Raw genomic sequence first — 15,480 nt, 5'->3', positions numbered from 1 at the left:
TTCAATGTTGGTAATGTGTTTACTTGTTACTTGGTGGAATGTGTGTTGAGGGTTGAGGAGAGGATTGAGAAGCGGGAGGATTGAAACTGCGGATAGATATTAGTAGATCGTCCTCTATACCTAGCATTGAAATAATAGAGTAACTTAGATGGTGGAATATATGGTGCCGTGCTTTCTTCCTTTGTTTTGCGTATCCCTGTATGGTAACTATCTAGGGATGGAAGGTGCGACTGTGCAAAGAGACTGCTAGTTCTCCTGGTGTTCTTTCGACTAAGACTAAAGGCCCTGCATATTCTCCTTGCTTCTTCTTCGTCGAAGTCCACCGCTACTTGGTTACGCTTCACACTTGATCTCTCTGCCGTGGAGCTCGGATATAGACATGAAAGCCCCCCAGCGCCCTTAGGCACCAAGCTTCGACTAACAAAGAGTCCGAGGACCGATACCAGTCAAGCTCTTCTAGGATCCAGCCAGAATGCCAAACTATAGGAGCTCTGGCGTCAGTACATATTGATAGAGTTCTACCCTCCATTGCAGCGCTATGTTCATCCAGACCAATTTGCAGCTGGCCTAAGCTTGTGAGTTCTACCTAGTGAAAACCAGGAAAGTGCTCACAACCAATCCAGACCAAGCAGCTCAAATTTCCAATCGGATTGCTTCATAACCGAAAGTTCCTCGAACATTCGATGCTCGGGGAAGCGGGGTAAAACGGCAGGGCTGCAAAGGCTTGCAAAAGCTACTTGTTTCCGAACATCCTGGATCTGGTTGCGTGACTGAGATGACGCTTCGACGAAAATCTTTCAGGTAAAAAGCCTTGGTTGAAGGATCTTAGAGTATTTGGGAAAGACTGGTACAGGGGGCTTTTTCTGACCGCCGAGGTTCTTCCCAGCTGAAATCAAGTCAGAAATTGACGGCTTACTTCATATGAACAGGAGTATGTTATGGAGCCAGGCTTGGCCCTCGAGGCTTATGCCATGGAGACGGGCCAGAGGACAACTTGCAAACAAACCAGGCTACCTCTACTTTGGCACGTGTCTTCCAAATTGTTTCAAGATGGATCAACCTCTACAGGACGAGCTGTATAACCCCGGGACTTTCGTGCGCAAAATCGTCATACAAGACCACCGATGTCTATCAATGGGGTTGCAGATGAGTGTGAACTGCCTGAACCTACTTGCAGGATACAACTCTAGCATCCACTTTCTAAAGAGCTGACGCGTTCTGTATCTATACCCGTTCTCCTGGAGATAAAGACCGGAGGCCGTCCGATATCCATGAGTTCGATTCCTAGCCCAAAGAATGGGCTGCAGTACCAATGGGCACAGACTGGCTTTTCTGGCATCAACAATTGGACTCATTTTCAGTTCTCGTGCGGAACACTGGGCTCCGCGTGCTCGGCGGTCCTATGTTCGGGCCGTGCCTTACGCTTGAGAGCTGAAAAGCTCTTGTAGTTGATGGGTTTCTCCTAGCCAGTGCAATCGACGTAACTATAGCAATTGCATGACTGCCTGAACTCAAAGCACCTCTATCCTTGTCGTATAAAAAAGCACGGAACTATCTACCCTAGACATCTCAAAGGCTCCCATGCAGAAAAGCCCTTGGCTGGCGTCAAGGTTCAGACGGCACTGCAACATCTAGGACCAAAAACTCGTCAAAAGTATCCGCCAGACACATTCCGGGAAATCCTGACTCCTTTTGCCATCTGAAATAACTGTGGCCCCGAGCAGGCAGGGTTACCTGGTACCCACTAGGACTCCTCATAATGCGCCACCATGACCGCAACTAGGTCTGGGGATAGGGTAACGCTCTAGATATGAGGTATAACTGGTCAGACTAACGTTGGCTAGAGTTATCACTAGACAGGTAAGAATATATGAGCTTTGGCGGAACAAAGTAGATATATACTCATTTGCAGAAGCTGATATGTACACCAGGAGGTTTGTTTGACGTTGACGAGTTAAGAGCTATACGTCAGAATAAGCATAAGCACGGACGGAGTCTCCGTGTATTGATTTTGCCGCCTGGGATATAGTTCCGCATGATATTCGAAGTGCTTTAAACGTAAGGACACAGTCTATTGAAGAAGAGTAGAGAGTGAGCTGGAGGAGATGGGGATGAGTGATGCGTCTTTCCGAGATTGAGCGGCATAGAGCCCAAGATTATGATTCTATACAAATACTATACCATCCACCCAACATCGATAGATCTTAACCGAGAACCTGTACCAACTACCCTAAGTCTCAAAAAACTAATTTACCTATCCAAGTCTAAACCCTCCACTGCTCCTTTCCTGCAACCACATATCTGGATCATATACCTCCCTCGCCCTCCTCGCCTTCTCCCTAGACCCAGCCAAAATCCTTCCCCAATAATCCTGCGAATGATACGCATCATTCATAAACAGTGGCCTGTAAGCATCAGGCAGCACACCCTGTTCTACAAATCCCGAAATATGATTATCCATCCCCCGGTACAGATTCCTCATTTGCGCGTCGACTTTATTGTCGCTTGCACTAACGGACCAGGAGTAGTCTAGTTCGAGGATTATGTAGTCCTGATCTGTGGGGAAGTCGAGGAGGTCCTAGGTCTACAGTTAGCAACTTAACTCTAATAGAAGGAGAGTGCGGAGGGTGCGGAGGGAGAAAAACGTACCCCGCCCAAAGCCTTCGCTTTACTCGTTATCGTTCTCGGCATCGGTTGGAGTGCTAGGGAGCCGATTACGCCGAGGACGTCAAGGATCTCGTTTGTAGTATGTTTGGAGGGCTTGGGGTGCGTCGGATGGTGGGAGGGGGGTTGTCTCTGTTGCTATTGCGTAGCGTTGGCCCCTGCATAAACTGTTAGAGATTGGATTTTGGGTACGTAGGGGGTACGTACTGGAGGATGTAGGCGTCGTTGTTTTTGAGCTATTCAATTATCAGCACGATCCTTTCCCAGTCAGCCTTCTGAATGCGTGACCCACCAAATCGTAATAGCTATCCCAAGTCTTCGTCGTATCAATCGGATTCAACGCGGTAAAGTTCTCAAAGACATTAGCTGGCGGCTCGGGTCCATCATAGAACAAGAACATGATCCACGTGTTGACTACAAGGGCACGGTTCGTTGTCATGATTATGGCCGCTTTGTCGTCGGGGTAGTACTCTGTGAAGTCGCGGACGGCCTGTAGCACTTCGGGGGTTTTCGAGGCGTCGATGATGTAGTTTCGCCCCAGACCTGAGACTGTTAGTTATTGAGTGTGGACAAGCGAGGAGAGGGAAAGCACTTTTGAGATTGGGTGCGTTTTGAGCTTATAGGAGGTTACGATGCCGAGATTGTTACCGCCTCCTTTGAGAGAGAGGAAGAGGTCTGATTTGACATTAGCATTGTATATACAGAATGGGGTGGAAAATATTGCATACCAGATTGCTCTTCTTCATTAGCCTGCACGACGGTTCCGTTCGCAAGGACAACCTCGAACTCCACGACATTGCTAGCCGCCCATCCATACTGAGAACTCAAGAAGCTCAATCCGCCTAGTCACACCCGTTGGACTTTGTTATGCAGACGAGCAAAATACTTGATACATACCTCCGAGCATATAACCGCCAACACCAACACCACCAAATCGACCACCGACTACCGCATGTCCAGTACCTTGATCATCCAGCGCCTTCTGAGCATCTTCCCAGTCCAAACCAGGTCCAACATCCGCAATTTCACTATCAGCATCGTAAATAACCTGGTTGAGCCTCTTGGTCGAGATTAAAAGTCCGTCCTGGATACTCGCGAATCCATTGTTGGGCATGTGACCACCGGATTTTACGGCGAAGAGGTCGTCCGTATTGTGCAGCTCTTTTATGATGGCTGACATTTCGAGACTGCTTGATGGGAAGGCAATGCATGTTGGCTTGAGGTCGCCGCATGCGGTAGACCAGTAGTTGTTTCGCTCAGCGGCATACTGGAGGGATAACTGTTTCTCAATCTCGATCCCTGCCGCTTCCAATGTTGAGCAGATGTCTGCCGCGGCTAGCGGAGCAAATGCTAAAGCTGCAGCTGTCACAGCGCGCCAGTCCAGACGGGTCATGGTAGCTTCAGTCAGAACCAAGAAAGATACCACGAAGGACAAGGACAACTGCCAAAATACACATCGAGATCGCGGACATCCTGTTTCATATATAGATGACCCCTAATGACTCCATTGTGGGGAGCACTAACCAGGAACCAGGAACCAAGGCCAGAAACTAGGGTAGATAGTGGGCACAGTCGATCTCAGCGCTCAGCTCCGCGCTCGAGCGGCTCGACTCGGACAGAAGAGGAACCACATGTTTTCGCATTTTTTAGCCGGCATGGCTATTGGCTGGAAACTCAAAGATTGGCGTTGAGTTTTGGTCTTTGTCTCTACGCGAGGCCTTCGACTCGATAAGGCGAGTCATGGACTGCTGATCGACGCTCGGCTATAGGAGTGGAGCACTGGGGCTTTCCGTGACAGCCCGGAGTTGGAACAGGCTGTCGTGACCAGGACAATAGTAATGAAGCGACTGCTAGATCCTGGAGTTCTGAAAAAGGGCACGTCTTCAGGGCATTGCTATCTGAGGACTCGGAGACTCGGATACCCATGTAGCTGAAACCAAGGTCGTCCGTCTAGAGTCTGGGGAACAAAGCGAGCGGCCTGTGCAAAGGCTGCAGGCCAGGCACCTAAGAGGCGAGGTGATTGACACGAACGTCGAGAGTAGTGGGTGGGTTTAGACGACGGAAGTTCCGAGGTTTGGTGGTGATAGTATGGGCCTAGAGTAGCTGATCTAGATATATATATCTTAGAGAAGCAGACAGGCTAAGTATCTTGTAGTCGCCTCAGAGAGTGACTCGACAGGGAGTATGTATAAGCCTTAATGAAAGGGTGAAGAAAGGACCAGGGACCGCTACTCGCGTTCTGTATGGTAGGACTGTATGCATATTTGGCAGGTGTCAATCAGGGAGAACTGTATCCGCGGCCCCTGCAATGCGGAGTCTGTCACGTGCCAGTGGGTTGACAGTACGCACGTCGAAGACGCAGGCCCGAGGCTGTCGAGCATGTGGTACGGAAGTTTCATGAACTTGACAGATCACTGAAGACGTAGATCGGAAACTGCCCGGCGTCTGGATAGATATTTTGGATTGATGGGTGACGGCTTGAGCTGCTTCATCCTCGGTATATGAAAAGCAAGCTTGTCGAAAAGAAAGTCAGGGGAGGGTAATGCTCTCGTGGTCATGAGCATAGGATTGTAGCGGATAATGAATCTCATAGATTGAGGATTGATCGATGAGTCTCCTGGTTGTTTACGCAGACAACAATAACGGCGCTCTATCAGTGGCCGATGCTTATCAGACACGTGACGTCAAGGTTCTGTTGACCGCCGTGGCGGTGGAAATTACTGCCGGACATTGGCCATTTTTTGCCTTGCATGAAATCGCGACTTTGCCTCCCTAGTCGCATTGCTATTTCCTACGGTTCGAAGGCGAGTGATGGACATTGAATCATGCCGCTGATTCTGTCCAGAGCCAAGGTGGCCGGTCGGGCCCCGGTTTTGGGCCCCGTGGGACAACTTAACCGGCCGATCGGCACAGTCGCGAGATCGCGTCCAGCCTGGAACAGGGCGCCCGGGTCGGTGGTTGCTCGGCGGTACTTTAACAATGAAGCTCACGTACGACTCCTTCGCGCTTAGACGAGAAAGTGTTTATTGACTGATTATGATAGGAAACTCCGACGCCCCCCACGACCACCCCGGCCGGCAGCGAGTGGCTGTCGACACCGCAGGCGGTCGAAGATATTCTCCTCCAAAAGGAATTCGAAGAACACCGCAATATCAGACGTTATCTACGAAAATGGCAGGAGGTGAAACCAAACATTCTGGACCCCGTCCGCGACTCAAACTCTGTAAATACATCCGAAGACTTCACGTGGACAGGAAACATGATCAACCTCAAGGACGGAGAACAGGCGAGAGACTTGTTTCTGCGCCGGGCAGACGATAGCGTGTCCGAGTTTGCCGATTTTGCTACGGAGGGAGAAGCAGTGAAGAATTACCTCGAGCCGGGTGATTTGGTAGCCTTTAAGAAGTAAGAACCCTACCTTTTAACATTGAATCTTGCTAACAAGCAATAGTACCGATGGAACAATCAGACTCGCGATATACGTACAGTCTATCAAAAGGCAACAGCAGTTCTATACCCGGGGTGGACTTTGGCGAATTAGTCATCCTTTAGATGTCGACTTTGTGGTCAAGGGATTCGTGCCGCCAGAAGCGGTGGCTCCGCTTATACCGTATTTCCCGGATGCCTTGGCTCAACTGCAGTCCGACATGCAATCGACCATTGAAGGAGGTATTCCGCGTGAAGTGGGCGCGGACCTTATCCGGTTGATGAATGAGTTTGGTTCGCAAGCTCACGAACTGTATCGGGTCAACAACACTCGTTTCGATCATATATACGATATTGTCGCTGACGACCACGAACTTTTACACCTGACCATTGAAGAGTTGGCCTGCAAGGCTCTAGAAATAGAGCCAGACCAGGTCAACGATGTGATTCGCTTCGCAGTGCACCAGGCGGTTCGCCGATTCCCTTTCCTGATGGACAGTGACCGGAGCTCACCGTTCACCGACCATTACGTCGTATACCCTTGGTCTATTGCCACAATAGTAAACAGAGTCACGATCTGGTATCGCGAGCACTCCCACTTTCTCGTCCGTGCGGCTAGCCGAAAGGACCTTCAGGAAATTACGATTCATCCGTTGCAAAAGTTCATTGCCAAAGCGCAGCAAATCATTCGACAAAGTCGACGGATCCGATCGCCTACCGTTATGGGAAACGTGGGCCCGTCTTCACCACATTCCTCCGGCCAGGCTCAGACCTACCAGAAGACGCCAAGCGCGGATTTCGACGAGAATGATAAGACTATTATTAGATTCCTCCAGCTTTGGTGCACTCCGCCGTTTAGAATGACGTCGGATGTGCTGCAGTCGGCTGGATCACATATTCTGCGTGCAACGAGAATGTATGCCGGAATAGAGTTGAACTCACGGGCGGTTTCCATATTCTTGCAGGAGCTTGGAGTGTTTACACCCTGGGAAAATGTACGTATATTGGACCACGATATGGCTCTGCCTGGGCATGGTCTTGGGGGCGATGAGAAATGGAACGAGGTTCTGGAGGCGTGCAACGAACTGGTCACCACAAAACTCGTGGATAAAATGCAGACATTACGAAGAGACTGGGGAGATTTGCCTGTGTACTGCATTGACGCTGTTGATGCGCAAGAGATTGATGACGGTGTTTCCCTCGAGCGTATCCCCGGATCAGACGACACCTTCTGGATCCGCGTTCACATTGCCAACCCTTCTGCTTTCATGGACTCGAAACACACCGCCATGGAGTACGCAGCGTCTCGGTTACAGACCCTTTACGTCCCGGAGCGGACGTATCCCATGCTACCGAAGACTCTAACCCAAGAACATTTCAGTCTCGGCCCTGGTCGGCCGTCTCTGACGTTTAGTGCCAAGCTGAACCTTCAAGGCGAAGTCCTCGAAACGGACGTATGCAATGGCACTGTTCAGAATGTCGTCTACATCACACATGACAAGCTGCGCAGTGTTTTTGGTGTTGAGTCGACAGATATGAAGCCGCTGGTTGTTGGTGGCAAGGCGAAAGGACCCTCTCGCGGGGGCATGCGCAACGATTTGACATCTGAAGAGGAGGATACATTTCACACTCTACGCAAGCTGATGCTTGGGTTCCGTGATCAACGTCTTAAAAACGGCGCAATCGAATGGGCCCATGGCAAGAACGTTGGCGTGTCCGTCAACTTTGGCGACATCCCTTCAGAGCCGTCCGACATTACTTCCATAACCGGCCGCCACATCAAAGGCGACCCAGTGATTAAACTACACCAACACCATTTCGATCCGCACGAGGTTCTAGATATCTCTAAAAACGACCTTGTCTCTCTACTCATGAACTTGGCCTGCTGGGTCTCGGCCAAGTGGTGCGCAGAGCGCAACATCCCGGCTGTGTTTGACGGCACATACTACCACCCCGAATACCCGAAACTCACAAACGAGAATATCTCCGAGTATGGCGGCGACGGGTTCCTTTCCATCGGACCACCGAAGGGTGTTTCAACTTCTCACCCCATTCCACACGTCCCTCTCGGACTAGACGCATACGTCAAATCAACTAGTCCATTGCGCCGATACACCGATCTCATAGCACACTACCAGATCGAAGCAGCCCTCCGCTTTGAGCACGAAAACAGCCGCCGCATCGACGCATCCAACGACTCCGACGCCTCAGTCCTCCCATTCTCCCACGAGTCCGTGGAAGAATACATCTCCCGCTCGCGCTGGAAACGTACGCGCCTTCAAAACATCGACCGCAACTCAAAACAATTCTGGGCATGCATGCTCCTCTTCCGCGCGTTCTACTTCGCCGAGTGTCCATTACCCGAGACATTCGAGTGTCTGCTGCACAAATCGTATAGCCAGACTGTATTGGCTGGAGCAGCGTTTAGTGATGGGTACATGGGCGTGATTAACTCGCTGGGCGTGCGGTGCTCTGTTGCTCTCCCAACGGAGATTACGGACGTGGATATTTTTGATATTGTTGAGGCGAAGATTACGGGCGTTGACCTTGGCCGGACGCTTGTTTTTATGGAGGCGACGCGGGTCGTCGAGAGGTTTCGGCGGAAGGAGGGCAGTGCTTAAGTCTTAATGGAGACTAGATGGATGTATTTTATGATGAGGTCTCTGATCTATGTATATTAGAACTATAACTACTCACTGAATAGACGAATGTACAATACTTGAACAAGCACAAAGCGACTCAACATTGTCAATGTTAATAAGCTACCATTTTCAGCATGCTCCATCTTTTGGAGTTGAAGTTGGAGTAAGGTACTCGGACGTAAAGTTCCCCCACCGGCTTGAATCTCGCCGAGTCGGGATCTCGGGATCATCCGGCGGCCTTTCTAGTTCCTCCTCCAGATTATTCAGATTGATTGGATAATAACTAATCATTACTTTTACATGATTCTACAATTCTATAAATTGGATGGTATTGCCTAAAGAATAATAACTACCTAACCCAGCACCACTCAACCCAGCACCAGAACACATACAAGGAATATGTCCCACAACATCCTCATAACAGGCGCATCCGGGTACCTAGGCGGATCCCTCTTCGCCCAGCTTAACGACGCAACTCTCCCATTTCACAACAATCTTTACGCGCTCGTTCGATCAGAGTCTCAAGCAGAAGCAGTGAGACAATATGGCGCCGAGCCATTGATCCTGGACCTCAAGAACCCCGAAGAAGTAAAGCGGGGTATAATTGAGAAGGAAATCACAGTGATATTCTTCCTAATCGATGCCTTTGAATGCCACACTCAAAAAGTCATGATCGATGCATTGGCGCAAGTTAAGAGGGATACAGGGAAGAATGTCCACTTCCTGCACACCACGGGCGCAAAGGCATTTAGTAGTCACGTCGGGATGACTACCACAACTGCAATAACCGACTCCGACGCCAACCTATACGACATTCAAAAGACAACAATTGCCCCAGAACCAAATTCGTGGTTCAGTCAGATTGCGCGAACGAATGTCAATGTTATTGACGCTGCTGAGGAAAGAGGTGTGAGGAGTTATATTTTTGCGCCGTGCATTGTTTATGGACGCGGTGAAGGATTCGGGAATAGGATTTCGATTCAAGATGTTGCTGTTGTTAGGGCTGCGAGGAGTGCGGCTAGGGTGTTTAGGGTTGATGAGGGACGACCGGTTAGTTGGAACTCCTTTTCCTTAATAATTTGCTGGTTTGGGATTGACTAGGTGATGCAGGTCTGGCCCGTCTGTCACATCCAGGATAATACATCCCTCTACATCCAGATACTTCGAGGTATCCTCGAAGAGAAGGATATCGGGCACGGCAGAAGCGGCTTCTTCCTTGCATCTCCGGGCACTGTAGCGTGGGATGATATCTACGCTGCTTTTGCAAAGGCACTCGCCAAGCGCGGCGTCATCGACGATGCCAGTGTTGAAACTGCCGATGAAACCGCGTTAAAGAAGATGGAACAGGGTCTTGATCTGGGTAATGGGCCCGTTGCTATCCAGCTTGGTGGCGGGTATGCATCTCCCTTGCTTGCTTTGTTGATTTGTGGACGCCGAGCTAACAGGACTAGGTGCACCTTCACGGCTACCCATGGAAAGAAAATTGGGTGGGAGCCCAAATATGCACCGGAGCATATCCTTGAAGTTGCCGATGAGGAGGTCGAGTTGATATTGAAGGATATCTAGCGGGACTCATGGCTGGGCTTTGGTGACAGCAACGGAGCTACAAAGAATGGTAACTGCGCTGCACCTATTTACCTATTTACCTAATAAATCGCACCTTCCCACTTGAACATAAAGCAACGCTAGTCGCTCTTTCCCTCTTTTAAGACTGTACTTCTAGCTTGGGAGGAAGGTACAATGGGAACGGCCGTTCCTTCCTCATCTGGACAGCGCCCTACTCTCCTTCCTATTCTGTCGGGCGAGGATCGCGCCTTCCTAGTTGAGTAGGCCTGGTTGTTCCTTCCTGTCTTACATACAGAGCTTTTGGTTGAGAGGAAAGGTGCGATGGGCGGACTGCCATGCTTTCCTGACCTAGTGTCTGAAAGTCATAGTGCACCAGAATGATGCATTCCATTTTTATCTTTTACTCCTTTTTTTGTGGTGGTCTTTAGTATACATAATTAACAAAACGCCATGAACAAATGAGAGTGGCCTCAAAGAACGACTAAGTTACAAGATACAAACGACTGTAATCAACTCCCATCTCCACGGGATCCTCAGCGCCAGCAACCCACGGCACCTGCACAGCTATACCACCCCCTAGTCACGCAAAAGCCGTAGCCACAGACCCGAGCGCCAAAACAGCAAGCATAATCACCGCCTTCCCACTCACTATCTTCAGTGACTCGGCACCACTTGTTCCAGTCGGATCGGTAGAATCATTGGTAGAAGTCCCATTCGCAGATCCAGTCTCACTCGCACTGCCACTCGCACTGCTGGTCGCATTCGAAGTGCTCGTCCCAGTAGCAGTCGCATTCGCAGCAGAATTACACCAGACCTCACCCGCGGCTGACCCCTTAATCAAGCATTCAGCAAGATCACCGACGTTCTGGTCCTGCGCGAGACAGTAGTAGTCGCAGTCTGAGTAGGATGTTACGGATGCAGAGCCGCAGCAGGATTTCATTAGGGAGGCGTAGGTGCTGTTCTTGGGCATTGCGCAGGCGGCGTCGTGGGTTGGGATGTTGTAGAGCTCTTGGTGGCAGGTTGCTGTTGCTGCTGCTGCGGCGGTGGTGGTTGTTGTGGACATTTTGGTGGTGTTTCGTTGGGTTGGGTGGGATTGAATTGCAGAGGGTTTTAGTGTAGAACGAGCGGACTTCTCAAGTTGGTTGAGAAGGTGGTTTTGTTAGTGAATGATGATTGAAAAAGGTCTTTGGTGTTGAGGCTTATATAAGTAATGGATGGGCTACTGTTGGAATACTCTGGCATCTATCAATAGAACACCGTTCCACATTAAATAGGGTTAGGATAGAAGTGGTGGGTACGGTAGGGGTATACACTGAACAGCCTCAGGACTCTATATTTAGATAATTCTCAGGTACAGCCGTACAGTACCTTCGACTCGTGCCTGGACTTGCTGAGATTAGGGACATCGCTTGGAGAAGCGGGTATTCGTGGCTGTGGCATGTAACTTCAGCAACGCTGCAGCCACAAAGGCTTCAACGCGTGGAAAAAGCAGGGATGAAGTGGATCAAGGTAAAGGACCTGCGTATCTCGCTTAATGGAGGCACATCTGGTTAAGATATCAGTGGCTGGCGACCGGGGGCCCTAACGAGAGGTCATGCCATAATCATATGGCTAGTACCTATCTCCACTGCGAAACAAGATACGATAGTTCGGTGTCTCAATGCCTACGAGCTGGGTAATGCTATTGTCTCTATACCTGTATACTCGAGATTTCTCAACGACTGACAGGGGCCAACGGGACGGTACTCCCTAGGGGAGAGCTCCTCCGAGCGATTCAAAAACGAGATTCAGTAAATAACACAGCCACAACTGTCCAGAAATCAAAACTTCAATGGCCCGGTGTGCTACTTTCTATCTCATGATCCTGGTCTGCTGCCGATCCTTGCAGCGATGTATCCATCGTGTCATCCAGTGGGTAAGAGTTGACCCGGGGTCGCTAGGAGAGGGTACCAGGCCATGCCAATTGCTAATTCTGGATACGTGTGGACGGGCCTTAGGATTAGCCCTTTGGCTTAGCAGGAACTTGTGCGTTTTTTGAAGTTGGATATTGCTGTGTTGTTGCAGACGGTGGAACAGGATGGGCGGAGCTTAGAATACAGTAGATAACTTTTTGGAACCATTTTCAAAAATCTCATCTAAATTGACCATGTCGACGGCTCTTACCAGGACAGCTTAACATGGACCAAACAGCGGAATAAACCGTATCGATATATGTCCCGGTCCCGTCCTTCCCCCGGCACCATAAGAGCCCAGCTTTCGCCCCGGCTCGGGAGACCGATACCTGTCAATGTCTCAGATACACCGACAAATCACCCGAAGAAACGGGAACAGGATGTAATCCCGGATAGCCGTAGCCTATGGTGTCGTCAGCTACTTCTTAATATTGTGGCGGACACAGCCATCCCCACGATGCACCTCCCCACAATGAGGGGACGACCCTCAGGAGCTGAGAACCTTATGGCATTTCATGTCCATGGAATGACCAGGATACTATTTCTGGAACTAAAAGATCCATTTGAGCTGTTCGGATAGATAGATATACTGCATGTAGATTGACTGCGGCTGACATGCTACGCCGCATGTACAAAAAAACCCTAAGCAAAACCAAGTTAGCGCAAGATGTACCTATCTCTTATCAGGGAAAGAAGGCGAATTTCTATCCTTTTTCTCTCCTTTTTCTCCCCAGCTCAAATTTTTTTTTTCCTCATTCCTCTCCAGCAAAATGATGATCTCAAAAGAACAGGCTCGGAATGCCGCGCTGTTTATCCTCTATTTGGCGTTCCAGATGTACCTCGTCTACCGTCTTTTCTTGCTGCTGAGATATACGCCTGAGGATGATAAAGGGGGATCAGAAGAGGCCTGATTGGGGCTAAATGTGATTTTTTTTATCCTGACGCGAGATCGTATCGAATATTATTATTTGTGTTTGGAGATACTGCAATATCGGGTTTTTGCAACGCGGCAGGATCAACTCTGTTCACTCTGCTGCGATGACTATACCACGGCCACGACTCTTTATCTCCCTTACCATCAAAGCCCCGAGAACTTGATGAGAGCTCTTCTGTGGAGACTGTCCGAGCAGTACGACGCCAGGAAAAGTACTGACCAGAAGGTGGGGAGAGAACGCGCAATAATGCTGTTCAGATTCCAGAACGAACAAACAAAACTAAACAGTACTGTACATTGCAGTCTACCTACCTTTTAACCTCCTCTGGTTACTAGCTCTCTCCTTTGCCGAAGTTCGAGTCCCTCTCTTACTGTCGCAAGACGGAATGCCTCGAGCAACTTGTCCAGCCCAAACAAGTCCAACAAACCCTTCATCATCCACCACAGCCCTAACTTGGCCAGCAATTGCTTTGCCCAAACCTCGCGACTTGCCACTCCGCGCAAGATCCGTTCAACCCCCAGCCGGTAGAGGATCCTTTGATCAATTCCCCAGGCTGCCAAGAAGTCCCGTATGGTCTTCCCAAGCCACACTGCGTCGACCATCCTGGTGAACAATCCATACAGCCCGTTCAGCAAGAGGCCAACTGTGCTAAGAATCTGGAAGAGTGGCTCGGACATTAGTGGCCATTGAGGATTGATACCTTTTTTGATCTGAGACATGTTGGCGACCAAATAGCGCCCATTTGTGATTGTATCCATGACGACCTCAGCCAGCTCTTGCAGCAGCTCGGCCAGCTCATGCTCTGCGTCGGAAGCCATTTGCGGTATGTCGGTTACCATAGTTTCCGCCATGTGATTGTTTGGACCGATAGCAGTCAGAGCCCCTTTGCAATCCTGCAGAGCATCTCCAGCTTTCTCGATCAGTGGCTTGACATCTTGCACTGCCTTCTTCTCGTCAAGTTGATCTTTCGGCGTTCTGTCAGTCTCGTCGAGACGCTAATGAACGGTTAGAACTGATCACGCAAGGATGAAAGGGACCTACCAAAGTAATCCGACTGCACAACGACTCCACGTTGTTTTGGATCTGGCGGACAATGATGCACATCTGCTCTGCCATCTCTTGCTTGTCGACGGCATACCCATCGTCGTTGACCACAATACTGACCAAGTCGAACCGAGCGTGCTTCTGCATGTTTCCCACCTCTTCTTCTTGTACCTCCTCATCTTGAACCTCCTCATCAGATGACTTGTCTGCTGGTCTGCCTTGGGAAACAATGACGTGTCCGAACACTACACCATTCTGATCCACGACATTCCCATGTTTGTCCACCTTCATTCCTTCAAGGGCACATACCCCTGTAAAACCCTCGACCATACCAGCACTGCCAGTCCCTGGTTTGTGCTTTTGCTGTACCCACGAACGTTCGGCAACGAGGAGGTCTTGATCGGCAAAGGGGTTCTTGTCGTCGTCTCGTAGAAGAGTCGGTCGTGCCTTCCCAACAGTGACTCCCCGGTAGTCCCAGAAAGAGCCCTGGTCATCGAGCTGGAATCCTGCACCGGAGATTGTCTTGGGATTTCCCTCGCAGAGCTCACCAACAGTAACGCCATCGGGCGTGACAATGTCGCCGTCCTTGTTGCAAGTGAAGCCCTCGAGGGTCGATACATGAGGGACTTTATCATCGGCCGTGTCTTCCTTGTTCTGGCTATCCTTTGTAGTTTCCCTTATGGAAACGGTAGCACCGTCTCTCCCCTTTGGCGGACTCGGATAGACAATATCGACACATCCAATGACATCGCCATCCTCATCCAGAATATCACCATCTTCACCCACCATCTCCCCGACTAAATCCTCGGGGTTTCCCTCCACAACTTGCCCAATGATATGTCCCTCGCGGTTCAGTATCCTCCCCTTCTTCCCAACCACAAGCCCAGTCAGGCTCGACAAAGACACTGGAAGTCTCTCCGAAAGGTCGACATCGAACCCCTTGCTCCTGCCGTCTTGGCCTTGTGCCTTCCACGCTGCCTTTTTAACACCGTCTAATTTTCTCTCAGCGGCTGATCGGCTCTTTTCGTGAATACTCCGTGCGTATTGGCCTAAGCCAGATGAAGGCTTGTCTTTCCCGCGTCTACCGGACGCCGACGCGGGTCGCTCGTGCATAAGATCATGCTGGGATCTGGGGAGATGGAGGTTCATAGCGGTATCCGACGCGCGGTTTTGGAGGGATTTTGGCTGAGTTGCGATGGAAGTCATGGTGAGTATCCGGTCGTCCATATAAGAAAAGACTTTGATTCCGTG

General features: G+C 50.1%; 5 protein-coding genes across 5 annotated transcripts; 2 read left to right on the top strand and 3 right to left on the bottom strand.

The window, feature by feature from the left end:
- Nucleotides 1-2,254: 2,254 nt before the first annotated feature.
- On the bottom strand, nucleotides 2,255-4,057 carry BDV14DRAFT_204635 (uncharacterized protein; the record flags this gene model as incomplete). Its single annotated transcript, XM_073774562.1, has 7 exons — nucleotides 2,255-2,578; nucleotides 2,650-2,796; nucleotides 2,868-2,900; nucleotides 2,957-3,207; nucleotides 3,313-3,339; nucleotides 3,393-3,506; nucleotides 3,562-4,057. 7 exons carry the CDS (start codon nucleotides 4,055-4,057, stop codon nucleotides 2,255-2,257), a joined length of 1,392 nt encoding a protein of 463 aa, XP_073623502.1.
- A 1,381-nt stretch (nucleotides 4,058-5,438) lies between these two features.
- On the top strand, nucleotides 5,439-8,820 carry BDV14DRAFT_182467 (exoribonuclease II). The gene is made up of 3 exons (XM_073770237.1): nucleotides 5,439-5,654; nucleotides 5,708-6,069; nucleotides 6,116-8,820. Exons 1-3 carry the CDS (start codon nucleotides 5,490-5,492, stop codon nucleotides 8,709-8,711), a joined length of 3,123 nt encoding a protein of 1,040 aa, XP_073623501.1. The 5' UTR covers nucleotides 5,439-5,489; the 3' UTR covers nucleotides 8,712-8,820.
- A 232-nt stretch (nucleotides 8,821-9,052) lies between these two features.
- Nucleotides 9,053-10,769, top strand: BDV14DRAFT_182465 (uncharacterized protein). Its single transcript, XM_073770236.1, has 3 exons — nucleotides 9,053-9,782; nucleotides 9,843-10,126; nucleotides 10,184-10,769. Exons 1-3 carry the CDS (start codon nucleotides 9,132-9,134, stop codon nucleotides 10,296-10,298), a joined length of 1,050 nt encoding a protein of 349 aa, XP_073623500.1. The 5' UTR covers nucleotides 9,053-9,131; the 3' UTR covers nucleotides 10,299-10,769.
- Nucleotides 10,770-10,878: 109 nt separating this feature from the next.
- Nucleotides 10,879-11,361, bottom strand: BDV14DRAFT_204632 (uncharacterized protein; the record flags this gene model as incomplete). The annotated part of the gene is made up of 1 exon (XM_073774561.1): nucleotides 10,879-11,361. One exon carries the CDS (start codon nucleotides 11,359-11,361, stop codon nucleotides 10,879-10,881), a length of 483 nt encoding a protein of 160 aa, XP_073623499.1.
- Nucleotides 11,362-13,499: 2,138 nt separating this feature from the next.
- Nucleotides 13,500-15,435, bottom strand: BDV14DRAFT_204631 (DUF3659 domain-containing protein; the record flags this gene model as incomplete). Its single annotated transcript, XM_073774560.1, has 2 exons — nucleotides 13,500-14,180; nucleotides 14,227-15,435. 2 exons carry the CDS (start codon nucleotides 15,433-15,435, stop codon nucleotides 13,500-13,502), a joined length of 1,890 nt encoding a protein of 629 aa, XP_073623498.1.
- Between the last annotated feature and the right edge of the window lie 45 nt (nucleotides 15,436-15,480).

Source organism: Aspergillus stella-maris, assembly GCF_047715825.1.
Source record: "Aspergillus stella-maris strain CBS 113639 unplaced genomic scaffold BDV14scaffold_78, whole genome shotgun sequence".
NCBI lineage: Eukaryota > Fungi > Ascomycota > Eurotiomycetes > Eurotiales > Aspergillaceae > Aspergillus > Aspergillus stella-maris.
Note: the sequence above shows the minus strand (reverse complement) of the source record. Positions and strands in the feature narration are given on the sequence as shown.

What these genes read in the sequence shown, in the direction of transcription:
- BDV14DRAFT_182467 (XM_073770237.1), top strand. Translation starts at nt 5,490, where the DNA reads ATGCCGCTGATTCTGTCCAGAGCCAAGGTGGCCGGTCGGGCCCCGGTT. An exon ending in ACTTTAACAATGAAGCTCAC is followed by an intron (nt 5,655 to 5,707) that starts GTACGACTCCTT and finishes TGATTATGATAG; the next exon opens with GAAACTCCGACGCCCCCCAC. An exon ending in GATTTGGTAGCCTTTAAGAA is followed by an intron (nt 6,070 to 6,115) that starts GTAAGAACCCTA and finishes AACAAGCAATAG; the next exon opens with TACCGATGGAACAATCAGAC.
- BDV14DRAFT_182465 (XM_073770236.1), top strand. Translation starts at nt 9,132, where the DNA reads ATGTCCCACAACATCCTCATAACAGGCGCATCCGGGTACCTAGGCGGA. An exon ending in GGGTTGATGAGGGACGACCG is followed by an intron (nt 9,783 to 9,842) that starts GTTAGTTGGAAC and finishes TAGGTGATGCAG; the next exon opens with GTCTGGCCCGTCTGTCACAT. An exon ending in GCTATCCAGCTTGGTGGCGG is followed by an intron (nt 10,127 to 10,183) that starts GTATGCATCTCC and finishes TAACAGGACTAG; the next exon opens with GTGCACCTTCACGGCTACCC.